Genomic DNA, 17,678 nt, shown 5'->3' with positions numbered 1-17,678 from the left:
ACACACATATATATATAGTTGTTCCTCAGTATCTGTGGGGGATTGGTTCCAGAGCCCCCAAGGATATCAAACTCCAAGGATGCTCAAGCCCTTGTACAAAATGGTGTCACATTTGTATATAACCTAGACAAAGCCTCCTGAATACTTTATATCATCTCTAGATTGCTTATAATACCTAATACAATGTAAATGCTATGGTAGTAGTTGTTACACGGTATTTTTTATTTGTATTGTTTTTATTGTTGTATTGTTATTTTTATTGTTTTTTCCCATATAATTTTTGATCTATGGATATGGAGGGCTGACTATGTATTTTTTTCAACTCTAACCTATCATGGCAAATCTTGGAAATGAAAAACTTTATTTCCCTTACCGTCTGTAGACCTCCTCCCCCACAGCTCTTTTCTCATCCTTAATCCCCCCTCCACCCCCGCCTTCTGTCAGCTAGGGAACACGGGCTTTTATGCCGATATACCTATGTTTCTCAGGCCAAAGTAGGGCCACAATCACCAGGACAAATTGGAGTTTCAGGATGTTTCTCAGTCACCCAACCCCAGGGAGAGAGAGGGGCCTTCCAGGGGCCTCAGATTCCCTCCCCATTCCCCCCTCACATCTCTAGAAGACTTAAGGGGAGTGCTCAGGTCAGAATAATGGGGTAGGTTTGCCCCCTCATGCCCCACTCCATCTAGTTCCTCAGCCATTTTTTCCTCCAAAATAGATCTTGAATGCATCCATTGTTTTCCATCTTTAGTCCTGCCACTCATCATCTCTTGCCTGGACCGCTCTAACAAGTTCCTATCTCTCAGCTGCTTTTTCCATGCTTGCCCTCTTCTAATCCACTCAGAATAAGGAAGCCATGGTGATGTTTCCAAAAAGCAGATCTGACCACTGAACACTCACTTGTAAAAGCCAGTCCACTGGCTCCCCGATGCCCTCAGGATAAACCAGAATCCTGACATGGCCCATAGTACCGTCCACGACCTGGACTCCACTGACATTTCCAGGCTCATTTTTGCCTCCTCTCCCTGAACCATGTTCCTGCCACACTGGCCTTTTCTAATTCCCACTTCCGGGCAGTGCCAGCTTCTGTTTCCTCCTCCTGGAAGGCCCTTCCTCATTCATCTCCAGGCCAATGCTAACCCATTCTTCATTTCTTACCAGCTTCTCTGATTCCTCTCCCCAGGCTTCATTAGACACTCCCCATTATTCTTCCTTAGAGAATCCATTTGATGTCATCAAATATTTGTAAGTATATATTCATGTGGATATTTAACATCTATCTTGCAACTAGACTGAACCTGTGAAAGCAGAGACCCTCTTGCCTGTGGTGAGGAGTGATGAGCAGAGAGGTGGATGCATGTTTGGCCACAGGCCAGCTGACTGTTCTGACTCCTGTGGGCCATGCATCAGTTCCCCTGTACTGCCTGGCTTCCCACCATAGTGTCTTGCTGAGTCAGCCAATGCTCAGTGTCACTGATGCTATGCCTCACTGCCCTTGCCCAAGTCACCCAGATCAGTGTTGATCAAAAGATGCACCTCACTCTCCTAAGCTGCCCTCGAAGATTTTAGCAAACTGGCTCTTTTCATTCTAGGGCCACTGCCAGCCCATCCAATGCCCTTATCATAATAGAAAAATCTGCCCCTTCCTCAGGTAGATACCGCCTATGTTGGAGGGGACCATAGGCTGGATTTCAGCCCTCCCCATGCTCCTGCCAGGCACCCTTGTGTGTGGCACCACCTGCCCAGCCAAACATGGCAGCCTCATGCTGTTCTCACCATTTGGTTGCAAACCTCTCACTGTGGGTTCTAGCAGGTGTTGGCCAACAAGGGCCGGGCCCAGGGACAGTCCCGGAGCCAAGAATGGGGCTGTGCTCAGGCCATCCCAGGTGTTCCCACAGCACATGGCCATGGGCACTGTGGAACATGATATTTGAGGGATGAAATGCCTTTTAAGGTAAGATGTAAGTGAAGGTCACTCTGCCACAGGTTAAGCTACTCTGTGAGGGTTTGTCTTCTAGTTGTGCCACTCTTTTGCTCAAGAATCTTCTGTGACTTCCTCAGCCTGGCCACTCACTGGCCCTCAACAGGCCATGTGTTCCTCCTGTGCTCCCAGTGGCCCATACCCTCTTCTCATCCCACCTAAGTCCTCTTTACTCTTCACTCCTCTCTGTTAAGCTTTTCCTAGCAGAGGTTGATACTATCTCAGTTTCCTAGAAACCCATGCCATTTAACTTCCTTCACATCTCCCCGTTTCCGCAGTCAGGCTGTAGGCGGCATCCAAAGCTTTATCTGGGAAAGGGAGTCTCCCCGGGTCTTCTCCCCATCACTGGCTCCTCTTAAGTCTGACAGTGATATTTTCCCACAGAAATATCACCAAACCCAGCACTCTCAGCAGTCCAAGTCCTTGCTCTCAGAACTTGGGAGATGTGATGGGCTTTACCCTCAGGCAAGTCTAGATTTAAATTCTAGTCCCTCATGTACCTCAGTGGGGCCTCACTGCTGAGTTACACAATCACTCTGCCTCTACAGAGATTCCTCTTTCACCTGAGAAATTTATTTCTGCCTCATCAGCACCTGTGATGTGGTTCCCCTACCCCGGCCCTAGCCCCTAACTTGTATTATTGCCAACAAAAGGATTAAATGCCCTCCTTGTCCTTCTGTTTGTGGAGCACTTTTGGGGCCCCTTTGGGGCTGTGTCATGAGGAAGCTCCCATGGTCCCTGCTGTATTTGCCAGTTAAATTCAGCATCCATGCTCTGCAGCTGATGTCGTGCCTTCATGTGGAAGATCGTGGAAGAATTTCTGGAGAAAGTATGGAGGATTGACATACTTTAACAGGGTTTCCCCCCTGCATATTTTGGTGTCTGAAGAAGCTAATATCACGAAATACTGTGTCCTGACCAATTCATATTTTTTATTCCATGTTAGTATAAATAAATTGGATAAACCAAACAAAATGTCATGTCATGTTGGAATGTTTACTTTCAGTTTCCTAAACGATTTCCTATGAGAATAGCAAAGCCTGGAGTGTGTTCAGGATGTTCTATACATAGATAATTTGCCCAGGAATGCTGTATTTTCACTTCTGTAAGAATAGCATTGTGGACAGAGGGAGAAAAGCATGGGACTAAAATGTATGAAAATTAGGCTGGGCATTGTGGCTCGCGCCTGTAATCCCAGCACTTTGGGACGCCAAGGTGGGTGGATCACTTGAGGTCAGGAGTTCAAGACCAGTCTGGCCAACATGGTGAAACCCTGTCTCTACTAAAAATACAAAAATTAGCTGGGTATGCTGGTGGGCGCCTGCAATCCCAGCTACTTGGGAGAATGAGGCAGGAGAATTGCTTGAACCTGGGAGGCAGAGGTTGCAGGGAGCTGAGATCATGCCACTGCACTCCAGGCTGGTAGACAAAGAGAGACTGTCTAAAAAAAAAAAAAAAACCTCCAGATTTCCACCTGCTGTTGTAAAATGGAAGATCTGCTGAGACGGTGAGACGGATTTAAAAAAGAAAAAAAAAAGGTATGAAGATCACTGGCTGGATTCAGATCCTAGCACCACCACAGCTGAGCCCTCTGACTCTGAGCAAGTTTCTTAACTGCCGTGCCTGTTTCCTCCTCTGCCTAATGAGGATTAAAATTTTACCCATCTCAAGAAGACAGCAAAAATTAAATGAGACCCACACAATTGTGTGTGTTCAGCACAATTAGTGACATGTGAGAACTGATCCATGTCAGCTTTTGTTCTTACTGCTCAACTGAAATGGATTCCTGTAATGGCTGAGTGGGTTTATTTTGCCAGGTGTCGTTTACCTGGTTTATTTTGCCAGGTGTCCTCTCTCTTCATAGTTTACACCTTTCCTCACATTCGTGTTGTTTCCTGACTCTTGTTCAACCAGAGGTGATATGATTTGGCTGTGTCCCCACCCAAATCTCGTCTTGAATTATAGTTCCTATAATACCCATGTGTCCTGGTGGGGACCCTGTGGGAGGTGATTGAACCATGGGTGCGGTTACCCCCATGCCATTCTTGCGATAGTGACTGAATTCTCACAAGATCTGATGGTTTTATAAGGGGCTTTGCCCCCTTTGCTCAGCACTTCTCTCTCCTGCTGCCCTATGAAAGAGGTGCCCTCTGCCATGATTGTAAGTTTTCTGAGGCCTCCCCACCCATGTGGAACTGTGAGTCAATTAAACTTCTTGACTTTATAAATTACCCAGTCTCAGGTATCTCTTCATAGCAGCATGAGAACGGACTAATACAAGAGGAGAACAGGCTCAGCTCGTGAGACTACCACACCCATGTGAAAATATACAAGTTGTGTAATGATCCTAATCAGCCTTTGAGCTTGTTAACCAGATAGCTTTTTGTTCCTTTCACAGAGAGCAACCTCGATCCTGAGAGAGTCCCTGGAAGCCAAAGTGGAAGCATTTGGCGATTTCAGTCCCGAGGTGGCAGAGACATACCGGCTCCTGGGAAGAGCAGACCTGGCGCAGGGGAACCACAGTGGGGCCCACAAGAAACTGAAGAAGGTAAAGCTGGAACCGGTACTAACACGAGACTAGGCTCTCCCTCCCCTCTCCAAGGTCAATTTCTCTCCCTTGTGATGGTTCTTTTAAATCAAACTTTAGAAGTGGCTTGTTTAGATAGGATGACATCACTTTTGTGGTAGATCTAACCTGATACTTTTTGGGTAAAAGACATAGTAAGCCTCTTAGACATACATATTTTTTAAATGAATTATCAATTTTTACTATGCAAATATTTTTAATTTTTTACGTAGTACAATTGATCAGTCCTTTATGTTTGCGGTGCTCTCTCTATACTGAGTTTATAGAGGAATTCTCTTACACTTTCTTCAATTGTCATTCTTCTTTAAATTTGGAGTTTATTCGTGTGGATGGCATGAGGAATGGATCTAATCTTACCTTTTTTCCAAATGGCCACCCAGTTGTCCAGCACCATTTAATTAGAGAGCCCATCTGTGCTCCAGTGACTTCAGATAACACCTTCATCATATACTGATTTTCCTTATGGACTTAAGTCTATTTCTAGAGTTGTCTTCTCTTCCACTAGTCTTTCTGTTTATTCATATGTCAATATTTCCGTTTTAATTACAGAGATTTTATAGAATGATTTAATATGTGATAGGAGTAGACACCCCTTATGGCTTTTCTTTTACTAGAATATCAGGTGTTCTAGCTATTCTTCCATGTTTATTTTTCTACATGAATTTTTGTATCAATTTGTCTAACTCCATAAAGAGCTTACTAGTATTTTTATTGCATTATTTATAAATAAATCTTGTGAGAATTGACAACTTTGTGATATTGAGTTTTCCTATCCAAGAACAAGGGGTATCTTTCCATTTCTTCATGCCTACTTTTATATCTTTCAGGCACATCCAAAAGCGTTCTTCATATAGGTTTTGTATGTTTCTTATTAAGTTTAATTCTAACCATTTGATCTTCGTTATTACTATTATAAATGGAGATTTATCTACTGTTATATCTTTTGATTTTTTTAATATATGAACCCAGTTGGTTTCTCTGTGTAAATTTTATATCCTGCTAATTGCTTAATTCTTTTATTGCTTGAGTTAATTCAATCATTGAGTCTCCCAGGTTTTGGGGGTATTCTATTACATTATCTGCAAATAGACTTAGTTTTACTTTATGCTTTCCAGTTCTTATGCCTCCAATTTATTTCTTTTGTCTAACTGCATTGGCTTATACCTCCAATATAATAATAAACAGTAGTGGAGATAATGGGCATCCTTGCCATGTTCCTGATCTTAGTGTAAATGCCTCTAGTGATTCTCTATTTAATAGATGCTGGTTTTAGAACTAAGGTTTATATATTTTATCATGTTAAGAAAGTATCCATCAATTTCTATTATCGTGAGTGCTTTTTTAATTAGAACTAAATGTGGAATTTTACCAAAGGCTTTTTCAGCATCAGTGGAGATTATCAGATGGTTCTTCTTAGATCATTTAAATAAATCACAATAAATAAATTTATTTCACACTACCAGAGATTGGGTAATTTATAAAGAAAATAAATTTATTTATTTTAATTCTGGAGCCTGGGAAGTCCAAGATCCAGGGGCTGGCATTTGGCAGGGGCCTTCCTGCTGCATCATCCCCTGGCAGAAAGCGAAAGGAAATGAGAGAGCAAAAGGGAGAGAGAGAAAAGGAGGCCAAACTCAGCCTTTCATAACCAAACCACTCCCAAGATAACAGCATTAATCTATGCATGAGGGCAGAGTCCTCATGGCCTAATCCACTCTCATTAGGCTGCATCTCTCAACGGTGTTGCATTTTGGATTAAGTTTCCAACACATGCTTTTTGGGAGGCACATTCAAACCATAGCAGATGTTGATTCTGTGTGCTAACATTTATTTTAGGATTTTTGTGTCAATATTTGTATGTATTATTTGTTTAAGGATCAATGTTATATTTGCTTATAAAAATAATTTGGAAGTTTACCTTATCTTTCATGCACTGAAAGAATTTATGCAGCATTGAAACTCTGCATTCTTTGGAGGTTTATGTCTTCTGTGACATCCTTTAGACCCGGTGCTTCTTTTGTAGGGAAATTCCTTGACAATTTTCTCTATTTCTTTTACAAAAAGTGGTCTGTTGAAGCTTTCTGTCCCTAATGGGGTCATTTTGGCAAACCGTATTTTTCTAGATAATTATCCATTTCACTTATATTTTCAGATTTATTTGCATGGAGATTTGAAAAGTGGTCTCAGGAATTTTAAATCTTTCTACTTTTTAACAGTTATTTTCCCATTATAATTTCTTAGTTTTATATTTGGGTTTTCTCCCTTTTTCCTTGACTTAGTTTGTCTATTGTGTTAATTTTTTCAAAGAGCCAGGACTTTAACCCCATAAATCCTATTCTCTACTTCCTTAATTTCTGATTTTATCTTTATTATTTCTGTCCTTGTACCTTATTTTGTTTTGCTCTGTTGAAATTTTTTTCTGTGTTTATGAGTTGGGAATTTAATTCATTTGTTTTCATTTTATTAATCTGTTTATGAATATGAAATTTTCTCTTATTGTTCTAAATGTATCTCATAAGTTACATCATATGTTTTCATTACATTAATTAGTTTCAAAATGGGGAAAACCTGGGAAACCCTAAGTAACATAATTAATCAAACCAAAAGAATTAACTAGTTCTGAGGGGCTATCCTATAAATCAAGTATTTTTCTCTTATGATTTTTCTGATTCTGCTGCAAAAGACAGTAGATTTGGTAACACGTGTGACACCTCTTTGTTAATGAGATGACACGTATCTGCTATCAGTTAGGTAGCAAATAGTTACTTGGCACCTTCAGTAGGCCAGTCATGTGCTAGCCAGACCTGGGGAAAACAGTGACCAAGACAAATATGAACCTTGTCTTTGTGAGTTCCCAGTCTAGCCAGGAAGAAATATATTAAATCAATCATTTTTAATAATTTAAACATTACCCATATGCCAAAGACATTTTAGTGAGGGAGAGGTGAGACGGAAGCTGAGGGTGGCAGGTTCCCTGCGTTGGCCCATGTGTCACCTCCATATAGTAAGAGCCAGTGCTGGCCAGGCACAGTGGCTCATGCCTATAATCCTAGAACTTTGGGAGGCCAAGGAAGGCAGACCACTTGAGACCAGGAGTTCGAGACCAGCTTGGCCAACACAGCGAAACCCTGTCTCTACTAAAAATACAAATAATTAGCTGGGCATGGTGGCACACGCCTGTAATGCCAGCTACTCAGGAGGCTGAGGTGGGAGGATCGCTTGAACCTAGGAGGCAGAGGTTGTAGAGAGCTGAGATCATGCCACTGCACTCCACCCTGAGTGACAAAGTGAGACCCTGTAAAAAAAAGAGCCAGTGCTTTTTGAGTGGTTGTTACACCGGTGGCACCGTGTTAAGTGATTCGTGTATATTAACTCATTTAACCCCTACAGTAACCCTAAGAGGTGGTGTATTAGGCCATTCTTGCATTGCTATAAAGAAATACCTGAGGCCAGGTGTGGTGGTTCATGCCTGTAAACCCAGCACTTTGGAGGCTGAGCTGGGCAGATCACCTGAGGTCAGGAGTTAGAGACCAGCCTGGCCAACATGGCGAAACCCCATCTCTACTAAAAATACAAAAATTAGCTGCTGGCGCATACCTGTAATCTCAGCTATGTGGGGAGGCTGAGGCAGGAGAGTCGCTTGAACTCGGGAGGCAGAGGTTGCAGTGAGCCAAGATCATGCCACTGCACTCCAGCCTGGGGCACAGAGCAAGAAAGACTCCATCTCAAAAGAAAAAGAAAAAAAAAAAGAAATACTTGAGACGGAGTAATTTATAAAGAAAAGAGGTTTAATTGGATTATGATTCTGCAGGCTGTACAAGCATGATGCTGGTATCTGCTCAGCTTCTGGGAAGGCCTCAGGGAGCTTTTACTTATGGCAGAAGGCAAAGTGGGAGAAGGCATGTCGCATGGGGAAAGCAGGAGCAAGAGAGAATGGGGAAGTGCCACATACTTTTAAACAGCCAGATCTCATGAGAACTCACTCACTATCGTGAGGACAGCACTAAGAGGATAGTGCTAAAACATTCATGAGAAATCCCCACCTGTAGGATCCAGTCACCTCCCACCAGGCCCCACCTCCAATATTGGGGATTATAATTCAACATGAGATTGGGGTGGGGACAAATATACAAACTATATCACTTGGGTACCTCTACTCTGTATTTTATAAAGAGGGAAACTGAGGCTGAGAGAGACGTGTCTTGGCCTTGATCTCGTGGCTCAGAGTTGTTGGAGTGGAGATTTTTTGTATTTTTAGTAGAGATGGTTTCGCCATGTTGGCCAGGTGGTCGGCATCGCACAGTGTATACTACAGGGCCATCTATTTCACATCCTGGAATTCCAAGACTTGTTTTTGAACAAGGGGTCCCTGAGCTTAAAAAATGTTTGGAAGCGAATGGCACAGTGGGGAGAATGCCAAGATTGGGACAGTAGGAGTCTTTGGGTTGTCACTGACAGAATACAATTGAAACTAGCTCAGGTATAAAGGGGCGTCTATTGTCTTGTGGTTTCCAAATAAGGGCCAACAGCCAGTGATTCGCCGGCAGGATGCAGCTGAGCCTCAGCTAGACTCTCATGCCAGGAGGGCGCTCTCTGTCCAGGACTTCTCCTTGCTCCTCTCTGCACATCTTCCTCATCTCTCATGGCAATATCTTCCCTCAAGGTGAAGATCAAGGCTGGCAACACTCCAGAGTTTTACTTTCTGTCCCTGTGCCTTTTCTTTTCTCAGCTTGAAAGACCTCAAAGACCTCAGGGAAAGACTGACGGGCCTGGCTTGAATCCAGGGCCCACCCCTGGCTCAGTCAGCCAAGGCCAGGAGAGTGGTAAGCTATAAAAACATGGTGCTTCCAAGGTAACTGGGTGGCCTGGGGTGGAGGTGGCACAGGAAACACTATCCTATAGTCAGAAGACCTGGGACAGGGTTGCCAGCATCCCTCCCTGTTTTTGGCACATGTGCAATGAATACAATAGGAATGAAGTAGCCCCTTCCCTTAAAAATGTCCCAGACCAATGAGGGAGTTACAGACGGTAACCTCCCAAGTGCTCAGTTCCATGCGGCAGGTCCATACTGGGATCTACGGGAGTGAAGAGATTTAGGGAAAGTGTCCAGATAAGTAGCCCTGAAAAAAAAGAGTATAGGCTAAGAGAAACAGGAATTCCCAGGCTGGCGGGTTGGAAGAAGGACGCTCAGAGGCAGGACAGCAAAGTACATCTAAGGAACAAAAAGCAGTTGGAGCTGGCTGGCTGTAGGGTTGCTGGTGGGAGAGGCGCAGGGCAAATGCCTAAGACCAGGTTTGCCAGGTGAAGGGGCTGAGACCTGATCCTTTAAGCAAGGGTCCCAAACTATGGCCCACAGGCCAAATGCAGCCCTCCACCTGCTTTTGTGTGGCCCTCAAGTTAAACGTTTTTTACACCTGATCATTTGCAACCCATTTGATGATAGGGAACACTAACTTTGAACTTCAAGTAAGTGAAAGGTTATCCTCCCCCCAAAATGAATCTATTTTTCTCGTTAGTAGAACTATAGAACTATATTGCCCCCAAAAATGTGCTTCTTATTATATCTTGAATTTCATCAGAAGAAATTTGTGGAAATTTGTCTTCTCTCTTGTTATATAAGTGCTGCACCTACCTAGTAGCCTCAACTTTGTCTCTTGGACTATGACGTCTACAATATTTACCATATGGCCCTTTGCAGAAAATTTTTTGAGCCTTGCTCTAAGCAGCTGGGAGCTTGGAGGGAATGCGAATAAGCAGGGCACAACGGGTCTAGAGTTGTCCTTTGGAATTTTTTTTTAATCACTATGAGGATAGTGTTGAGGATGGAATGGAGTGGACCAAGAATGGAGACAAGAGGACGCAGTTTTCTTTGTCCTCCTTCCATCCCACAGTTTTAGGGATCAAATGAGATGAATTGAGTGAAGCTGTTCTAATGAGCACCGGAGACTGCCTACGTGCAGGCCATGCAGGCCGCTGGGAAGCTTTTCCAACCATCAGCACCTCTGCAGGAGAGAGGAAAACGCAGAGCCAAGGCGCTGCCTGCCACTGGGAATACCTGCTTTCCTTCCCCCTCCTCACTTATCCCATGAAGAAGGTAGATGACATCTGGAAAAACTCTTCCTAGGGTTCAGCACAGCCACTGCACCCCAGGCAGGGGAAGGACCTCAGAAGAGAGGAGGGTGGCAAATGATAAGAGAGATACACAGAAACTTGAGCAGGGCTGAACAGCACCACACAGACCTTCACACTGTCCCCGCTGGCTCCCGGTGGGACTGAACTGGTACCATGGGCCCCACCGTACACTCACTGCTGCCAGGTGTGGCTCATACATCATTCCTCATCTTCACAGCAACTCCGCAGGTCAGACCTGCATAGCTCTGTTAAACAGAGAAGGGGCCTGAGGCTCCCAGAAGTAAGCCAGTGGTCTGTGGGCAGGTTGCTCTTATGTAAGGCCCGACTCTTTACTCTATGCCAGTGGCTCACCAAGTGTGCATCTTAAGCCCCTGCATCAGGGTCACCTTCTGAACCAGAGTCTCTGGGGCAGGGGCCAGGTGCCCAGGGTTCTACATGTTGGCCAGTTTCCCAGGCGGAGGCTGAGAATCACTGCTCTGGGCCACACTGCCACCCTAGAGGCTAAAAATCAGCTCGGCTTCAAGAAACTCTAAGGGTGCATCACCCCAAAGCCTGTGGTAGAAGCTGGTGACCCCTTTTTCCTTTGGTTTGGCCTTGTTTACCATCAGTCCTGAAAACAATGGCATTGGCATCTTAAAGACACCTGTTTGCCAGGCTCCAAGAGAAACGATGGGCACTCGTATTTCTGAAGGTTGTGCACTGTGGTGCGTGCAGTTCTGATCTCCACTCCTCCACATGTACCTATGTGAGGACAGGCTGACTGCTCTGTGAATACCAGGGCACAAATGGGGACTTGAAACATGCTTTTCACATCTGCTGCTGACTGGAGTTTCTCAAATGCCATATTTAGCATTCAGCTCTGTGAAGCCAGCAGTTCCTAGAGCTAAGCACCGCCCGGCGACGGTGGCTCTCGTGTTTATCACAGCAGCAGCTGCCTCCCCTAAGTTTTCAACTCAGCAGCAGGAACCCACTGAACAGTGGCTTTTCCAGATGTACCCTCCTGCACTGAATGGTCCAGGCATGGACCCACAGGCCTGAAAAACAAAAAACAGGAAGGCCTGGGAAACAAGGCACACACACAGCAGGATTAAATCACCGAAAAGGAAACCGTATTATTGATCTGCCTTTTAAAGGCATCTGCCTGCAGGGGAAAATCACAGAATTCTCTTGGCTCCAGATGGAAATTTCCACAGCAAAAGTTCACCTACTTGTACAACATAGAAACCTGATTGTATTCTGGAATGGTCATCGTCACCAACGTTTTCATCAGGTGAAAGGCTGCAGAAAGAATTCCTGAAGGCGGCTTCATAGATCAGGAGCATCTCAGGAGTATACTGAGCCCAAGAACACTGTGAAGTCGGATTTGGGTCCAGTCGTCATCTGGCCTCCGTATTAGGTACTATCTTCAGCAGGGTTCAGTCCACTGCCTCACGACTTTAGCTGTGGGCATTAAACATCTCCACACACAAAAAAATTGTATGTGACCCCTTTCTTCAAAAACTCAAAGCCCACTAAAATGAATCTTTTTATGAAAGGAGTTGGAACGTAGTTTTATTCAGAGGCTGTAGGCAAGAAAGCCAACGCTAAGAAGGTCTTTTTTTTTTTTTTTTGGTACGGAGTCTCACTCTGTCACCCAGGCTGGAGTGCAGTGGTGCGATCTCGGCTCACTGCAACCTCCACCTCCCGGGTTCAAGCGATTCTCCTGCCTCAGCCTCCCGAGTAGTTTGGACTACAGGCATGTGCCACCATACCTGGCTAACTTGTGTATTTTTAGTTGAGATGGGGTTTCACCATGCAGGCCAGGCTGGTCTCAAAATCCTGACCTCATGATCCGCCTGCCTCGGCCTCCCAAAGTGCTAGGCTTACAGGCGTGAGCCACCACGCCCGGCCGAGGAAGGTCTTATGTGGTCATAGGTCAAGACTGGAGAATAGGCTATTGAGTCCCTGCTATATTCCAGCCATTCCTCCAAGCAGGCCAATACACACAGCCTTCCTAGGGAAGGCCATACCTTATGTTAGAATCCATTCCCTGTAATTCCATCAGTGGCCCCCTTTGTTTTACTTTCCCTTTAGCATATTTGGTGTTTTCCTTGTTGTCCTGGATATACCAGGAATTCCGAGCCAAATTTGGAGTTCCCACAGAGCCACCACGCCACGCCACATTGTTTTCATGTGTAGAGCCTCATTTGTCCTTGATCCTGATTTTTATAATCATCTTTGACTAACCCATTGTTGGACTGCAACAGCCCACCTTTTTTAAGAGAAGGTCATAATGACATTAATTGCATATAAAAAGTCTTGTTCTTGGGTTGAGAAGTGTGCTTAAAGACTCTTCAAGCACTCGTGACTTGAAGATGTTTGTAAATCAGTTTATATGAGAATGAGAGCCAATTGTTGAAGGGGTCATGGTCATTCATTCTTATTTTGGTTAAGAATGAATTTGGAGGCTGGGCGCGGTGGCTCACGCCTGTAATCCCAGCACTTTGGGAGGCTGAGGCAGGAGGATCACGAGGTCAGGAGATTGAGACCATCCTGGCTAACAAAGTGAAACTCCATCTCAACTACAATACAAAAAATTAGCCGGGTGTGGTGGCGGGCGCCTGTAGTCCCAGCTAATCAGGAGGCTGAGGCAGGAGAATGGTGTGAACCTGGGAGGCGGAGCTTGCAGTGAGCCGAGATTGCGCCACTGCACTCCAGCCTGGGCGACAGAGCGAGACTCTGTCTCAAAAAAAAAAAAAAAAAAAAAAAAAGGAATGAATTTGGAGGCCCGGCGCTGTGGCTCACACCTATAATCCCAACACTTTGGGAGGCCGAGGCGGGTGGACCACCTGTCAAGAGTTCAGGACCAGACTGGCCAACATGGTGAAGCCCCATCTCTACTAAAAATACAAAAATTAGCCAGGTGTGGTGGTGGCATGCCTGTAATCCCAGCTACTTGGGAGGCTGAGGCAGGAGAATTGCTTGAACCTGGGAGGCAGAGGTTGCAGTGAGCCGTGACCACACCGCTGCACTCCAGCCTGGGAGACAGAGCGAGACTCCATCTCAAAAAACAAGAATGAGCGTGGAGCCCCCCTTGCCCACTATAGGCTGTGTGGTAATAAGAATTCCAGTTCTCCTGACCACAGGCCTCCCTGGCATCATCAGCTGTGGGGAAAAGGCACCCTCCTGAGGTTGGGCCCGCCCAGCTATGGCACCCAGGCACAGTGCCCCTCCATGTTTGCTATCCCTTGGAAAACACTTGATTTGTAGTGTACACAGACTGCCCACTGACAAGGCTACATTTGCTGTGGAAAAGCTCCTCAAACATCAGAACTCTGACCATGGCTTAGTGAGTGTACAGTGCCTCAGAGGGTCATCAACTGTCCCACAAGGTCTGGAGGGGTGCAGAACTGTGGGTCTGGACAGACCATCCTGGCCTGAGGCTCTCTAGCGGTTTTTCAGAGCTTCGCTGGAAACAGTGAGTTTATGGGTACATGGCCAGGGATGGAGGGAAAAGCAAAAGCTCCTATTACATAAATCTAGTGTAACTTTAAACAAGTTGAAAGAGCAATGGTCAGGGATGGCTGGTGTGGATAGCACAGACTCGGGAAGGACTAAACCAGATCGCTGAGCTGCATGTAATAGGGAAATTTGCCAAGAGAAGGCAGCTCAGAAGGCCCAGCTTTAAGAGCCTGCATCCCTTGCCTTGGCTGGCTTAGAAATAGGCAGATCCAGCTTTTATACAAAAAGCCTGCTCCACTTGAAAAAGAAACCATAATTTCTATGTGGGTACACAGCAGGATTTCTCTCAATAGCAAGTCCTGCCAATGCATTTATTTTCTAAATATTTGTATTGCAGTCGTTGTGGAGAAGGATGGTGGTACCTTGCTCCAGTACAGTAGCCAAGGGATGCAGCAAAGTCGTGGGGGAGTCGAGGGTTGTCGATAAGGACATTAGAACCCATGGGACTTGGCAACCTGGAGGTGAGGAGTGAGGGGGACAGCAAGGATGACATCCATGCCCCCAGGGCTGGCACCCAGGAGATACTCAGGGAGAGCTTTCTGAAAGAGTCCGCTCTGAGGAGTTGTGCGGGTGGCAGTGGCTGGACCTCACCCCCTTTCTCCTTCATCTCCCATTTCCCTGCAAAGCTCAGGATCCCCCTTCCCACCTTCCCTGTGTTTCTCTCATGAGAGGCTCCCTACCCACCCACCAGTGCCTCAGTCCTCCGGTCATAGGATCAGTGTCCCTTCAAGTAAGGGAGCTGCAGGGCTGTGTGAGAGGGACAGACAGAGACAGAAAGAGAGAGAGACAGAGACAGAGAGAGAGACAGAGACTGAGAGAAAGAGGATGCAGGGGTGTGGTCTCTCAAACACTCGGAATTCCTTCTCCCTGTGAGCCCACCACCACCACCACCACCTCCCCCCATCCCCACCACCTCCCTCCATCCCCATCCTGCCCTGTTCTTCACCTGCCGACTCCCCAGTGCTCAGGTGTCACTCCAGTGTCACCTCCTCACATAGGCCTCTGCTGGCCCAGCTACCCTGGATCGACCACCACCAAGGCCCTCCGGTATTCATTCATAGCCCCGTCGTCGTCTTTTTTCTTTTGTAGCTCTTATCACAAGTTGTTGACACGTTTATTTAGGTATTTTAAAAATATCTTTCTCTGCTACTCCATTAGAAGCCCCCTGAGAGCAAGGCTCACTTCTGCCCATTCTCCACTCCATCCCCGCAGTAGCCACAGGGTTGGCGTGTTGCTGGTGTTCAGCAGACACCTGCTTCAGGAAGTGGCGAATGTGGACAAAGACGTGGGTCCAGCCAGGATGAGGCTGGTATCTGGGTGGCTCAGAAAAACCACCCACTACCCCTGACTGTGTTTCTGTAGGGGAAGCCTGTCTGATGAATTACGTTTTGGTTTATTCCTTCAGTTCCCCCAAGTTAGTCATTTCTGCCTGCCTTGTAATGGTTGGTAAATGAAAGCGTACTTGTATTTCTTGAAAGATTTATCACATTTCACGCTTCCAAGTAGTAAAGCTTCCAAAGTCATCTTTTCTCTTAGTATCAGCCTTGAGAATTGACATGAAAACAGAAGCACAATTTTCAAGTTTCTGAGTAATTTCTCCCCCGTGGACGTAATCTGGCATTGGATAATGTGTGTTAAGAAGAGTAGTGATTTCAGATCCTCAGCATTAGAGCAATTTTTAAAAATTTACCTTTCTTTAGCTTTTTCATTTCATGTAAGTACAAAATACAAGTAATAGCTTGACGAGCCTGGCTTGGAATCTTACCAGAAATGAATAGTATGCTTTTCTCAATTTTCTGTTATGGAGTCACATAGCCTTGTAACTTAAATGACCCTCTAGCTGCAGTCCTTGCTGCACTGTCTCCATTAATAAATAGGATGTGTTCCATCAGTACCTTCATCATCTGAAATTCCTCAATAGATGTTATGATGCAATTCTGGGACCTTAGGCAGGAGGTTAAGGGAGGAAGGGAGACACCACCAATCTACTTCTGCAGGATGCTGCTATGAAAATGGCCCTGAGTAACAGCTGCACATTTTCACAGATCCCCCTGAAACAGAAAATATTCTTCCTGAGTTTGGGTATTGAATTACTGTGGGTTTTTAAATGAGAGTATACCGAGTCACCTAACCCTGATCCCATAGCTGCCACTGAGCCACCCCTCTGTCCACACTGGGAAGGGTGTTAGCGCAAAGCCACCACAGCTAGGAGGATGGCTAACTGACGGCACCTATCCCAGCTTTCTTGGCTCCTGGGCTCCTTAGACTCCTAGCTTTCAAACCTCAAGGTCATGTCAAAAAGAATTCTGAAAGTTTGCATCAAATGCTTAAGATTGTCTCTCAACTACCCCAGCTTTCCGAATGAGTCCTAAGAGTAAGCAGCAAATAGTGAACGGCAGTCTTTCTCCTGTTGAAGGCTGGACTGTAATTTCGAGGGTTTTTAACACCACACACCCAGTGGAACTTCCCTAGCAGAGGTTTTAGTAACTGATGAGCCACTGGAGCCCTAGGGTCCAACTGTGTCTTAAGGAGTCTACAGGCTCCATGTAAGAATCTCCCCAGCTTACGTGTTTGTCCTATTTAATCACTCACTTAGCAACTGCTGCATCGGCTTGTGTGCCAGGGGTTGTGCAAGGCCCTGGAACACAGTGGTGAGCAGGACAAACATGGCCCCATTTAGGGACAGCCTGCAGGCTGGTATAAAAGCAGACATTCCCTTTTGTCTTCCTGCAAGGGAAAGAAAAGCTCCCTGTTTGGTATTTAAGGAATAATAGAAACACAAGTGACTTCTCACAACCCTGCATATAAAATCAAAGAGAATAAGAGCAATGTAATGAATGGCTCCTAAAATTCATCTGGACACTCAGGAGTTCAGTTTATTGTTCACTTTAAAGAAAAGTGAGAAACACCCCTTAGTGGCTGATTTCAAGGAGCAGCATATCTGCCTCTCAGAAGAATCTGGGGAGCACAGAATACCTTTATCTCAGAAGAATCTGGGGAGCACAGAATACCTTTATCTCAGAAGAATCTGGGGAGCACAGAATACCTTTATCTCAGAAGAATCTGGGGAACACAGAATACCTTTATTTATGGTGGAGAATGTTCTACTGTCAAGGTTTGGCGAGTTCTTTACTTAGCTCAGCGACATGTTTACAATGCCTGGCTCCAGTAGGTTCAATTAACATTTATTGACTTCCTCTCTGTCAATGCCTGTGTTTTTAACAAAAGAATCAAAACACCTACTTCACACAAAAATGCTTAAGTAAATTTAGCTAAGAAGAGCAGAATGCTGAAAAATTCAATTTATGTTTCTTAGATAAATATATAGCTATATAAAACATTTTCTAGTAGAAGTCCATAATGGGTTATTTTGCTGTTTTAAAAAGCTATCTTTGGAAGAGTAGTCAGTTAATGGATGACCATTCTTTCCAGCCTCGGTGCCTGCTCTTACACTGTAATCACACAAGGGATTAGTGA

At 45.2% G+C, this 17,678-nt stretch overlaps 1 protein-coding gene across 14 annotated transcripts in view; it reads left to right on the top strand.

The window, feature by feature from the left end:
* TTC23 (tetratricopeptide repeat domain 23) overlaps positions 1 to 17,678 on the top strand; it is a 110,771-nt gene that overhangs the window by 86,311 nt on the left and 6,782 nt on the right. For 11 of the 14 annotated variants that reach the window (XR_008621077.2, XM_034939487.3, XM_008969881.5 and 8 more), the window contains one exon: positions 4,380 to 4,529. Coding sequence is in view for 12 of the 14 variants with exons in the window: in XM_034939487.3 (XP_034795378.1) it covers positions 4,380 to 4,529 (150 nt within the window). In the remaining 2 variants the exon portion in view is untranslated. Of the gene's footprint in view, positions 1 to 4,379; positions 4,530 to 9,297; positions 9,392 to 10,459; positions 14,663 to 17,678 lie in introns of those variants that run through there. The other 3 variants (XR_008621076.2, XM_055098457.2, XM_055098458.2) reach the window with 3 other exon arrangements.

The sequence above is a fragment of the Pan paniscus genome, chromosome 16 (assembly GCF_029289425.2).
Source record: "Pan paniscus chromosome 16, NHGRI_mPanPan1-v2.0_pri, whole genome shotgun sequence".
NCBI lineage: Eukaryota > Metazoa > Chordata > Mammalia > Primates > Hominidae > Pan > Pan paniscus.
Note: the sequence above shows the minus strand (reverse complement) of the source record. Positions and strands in the feature narration are given on the sequence as shown.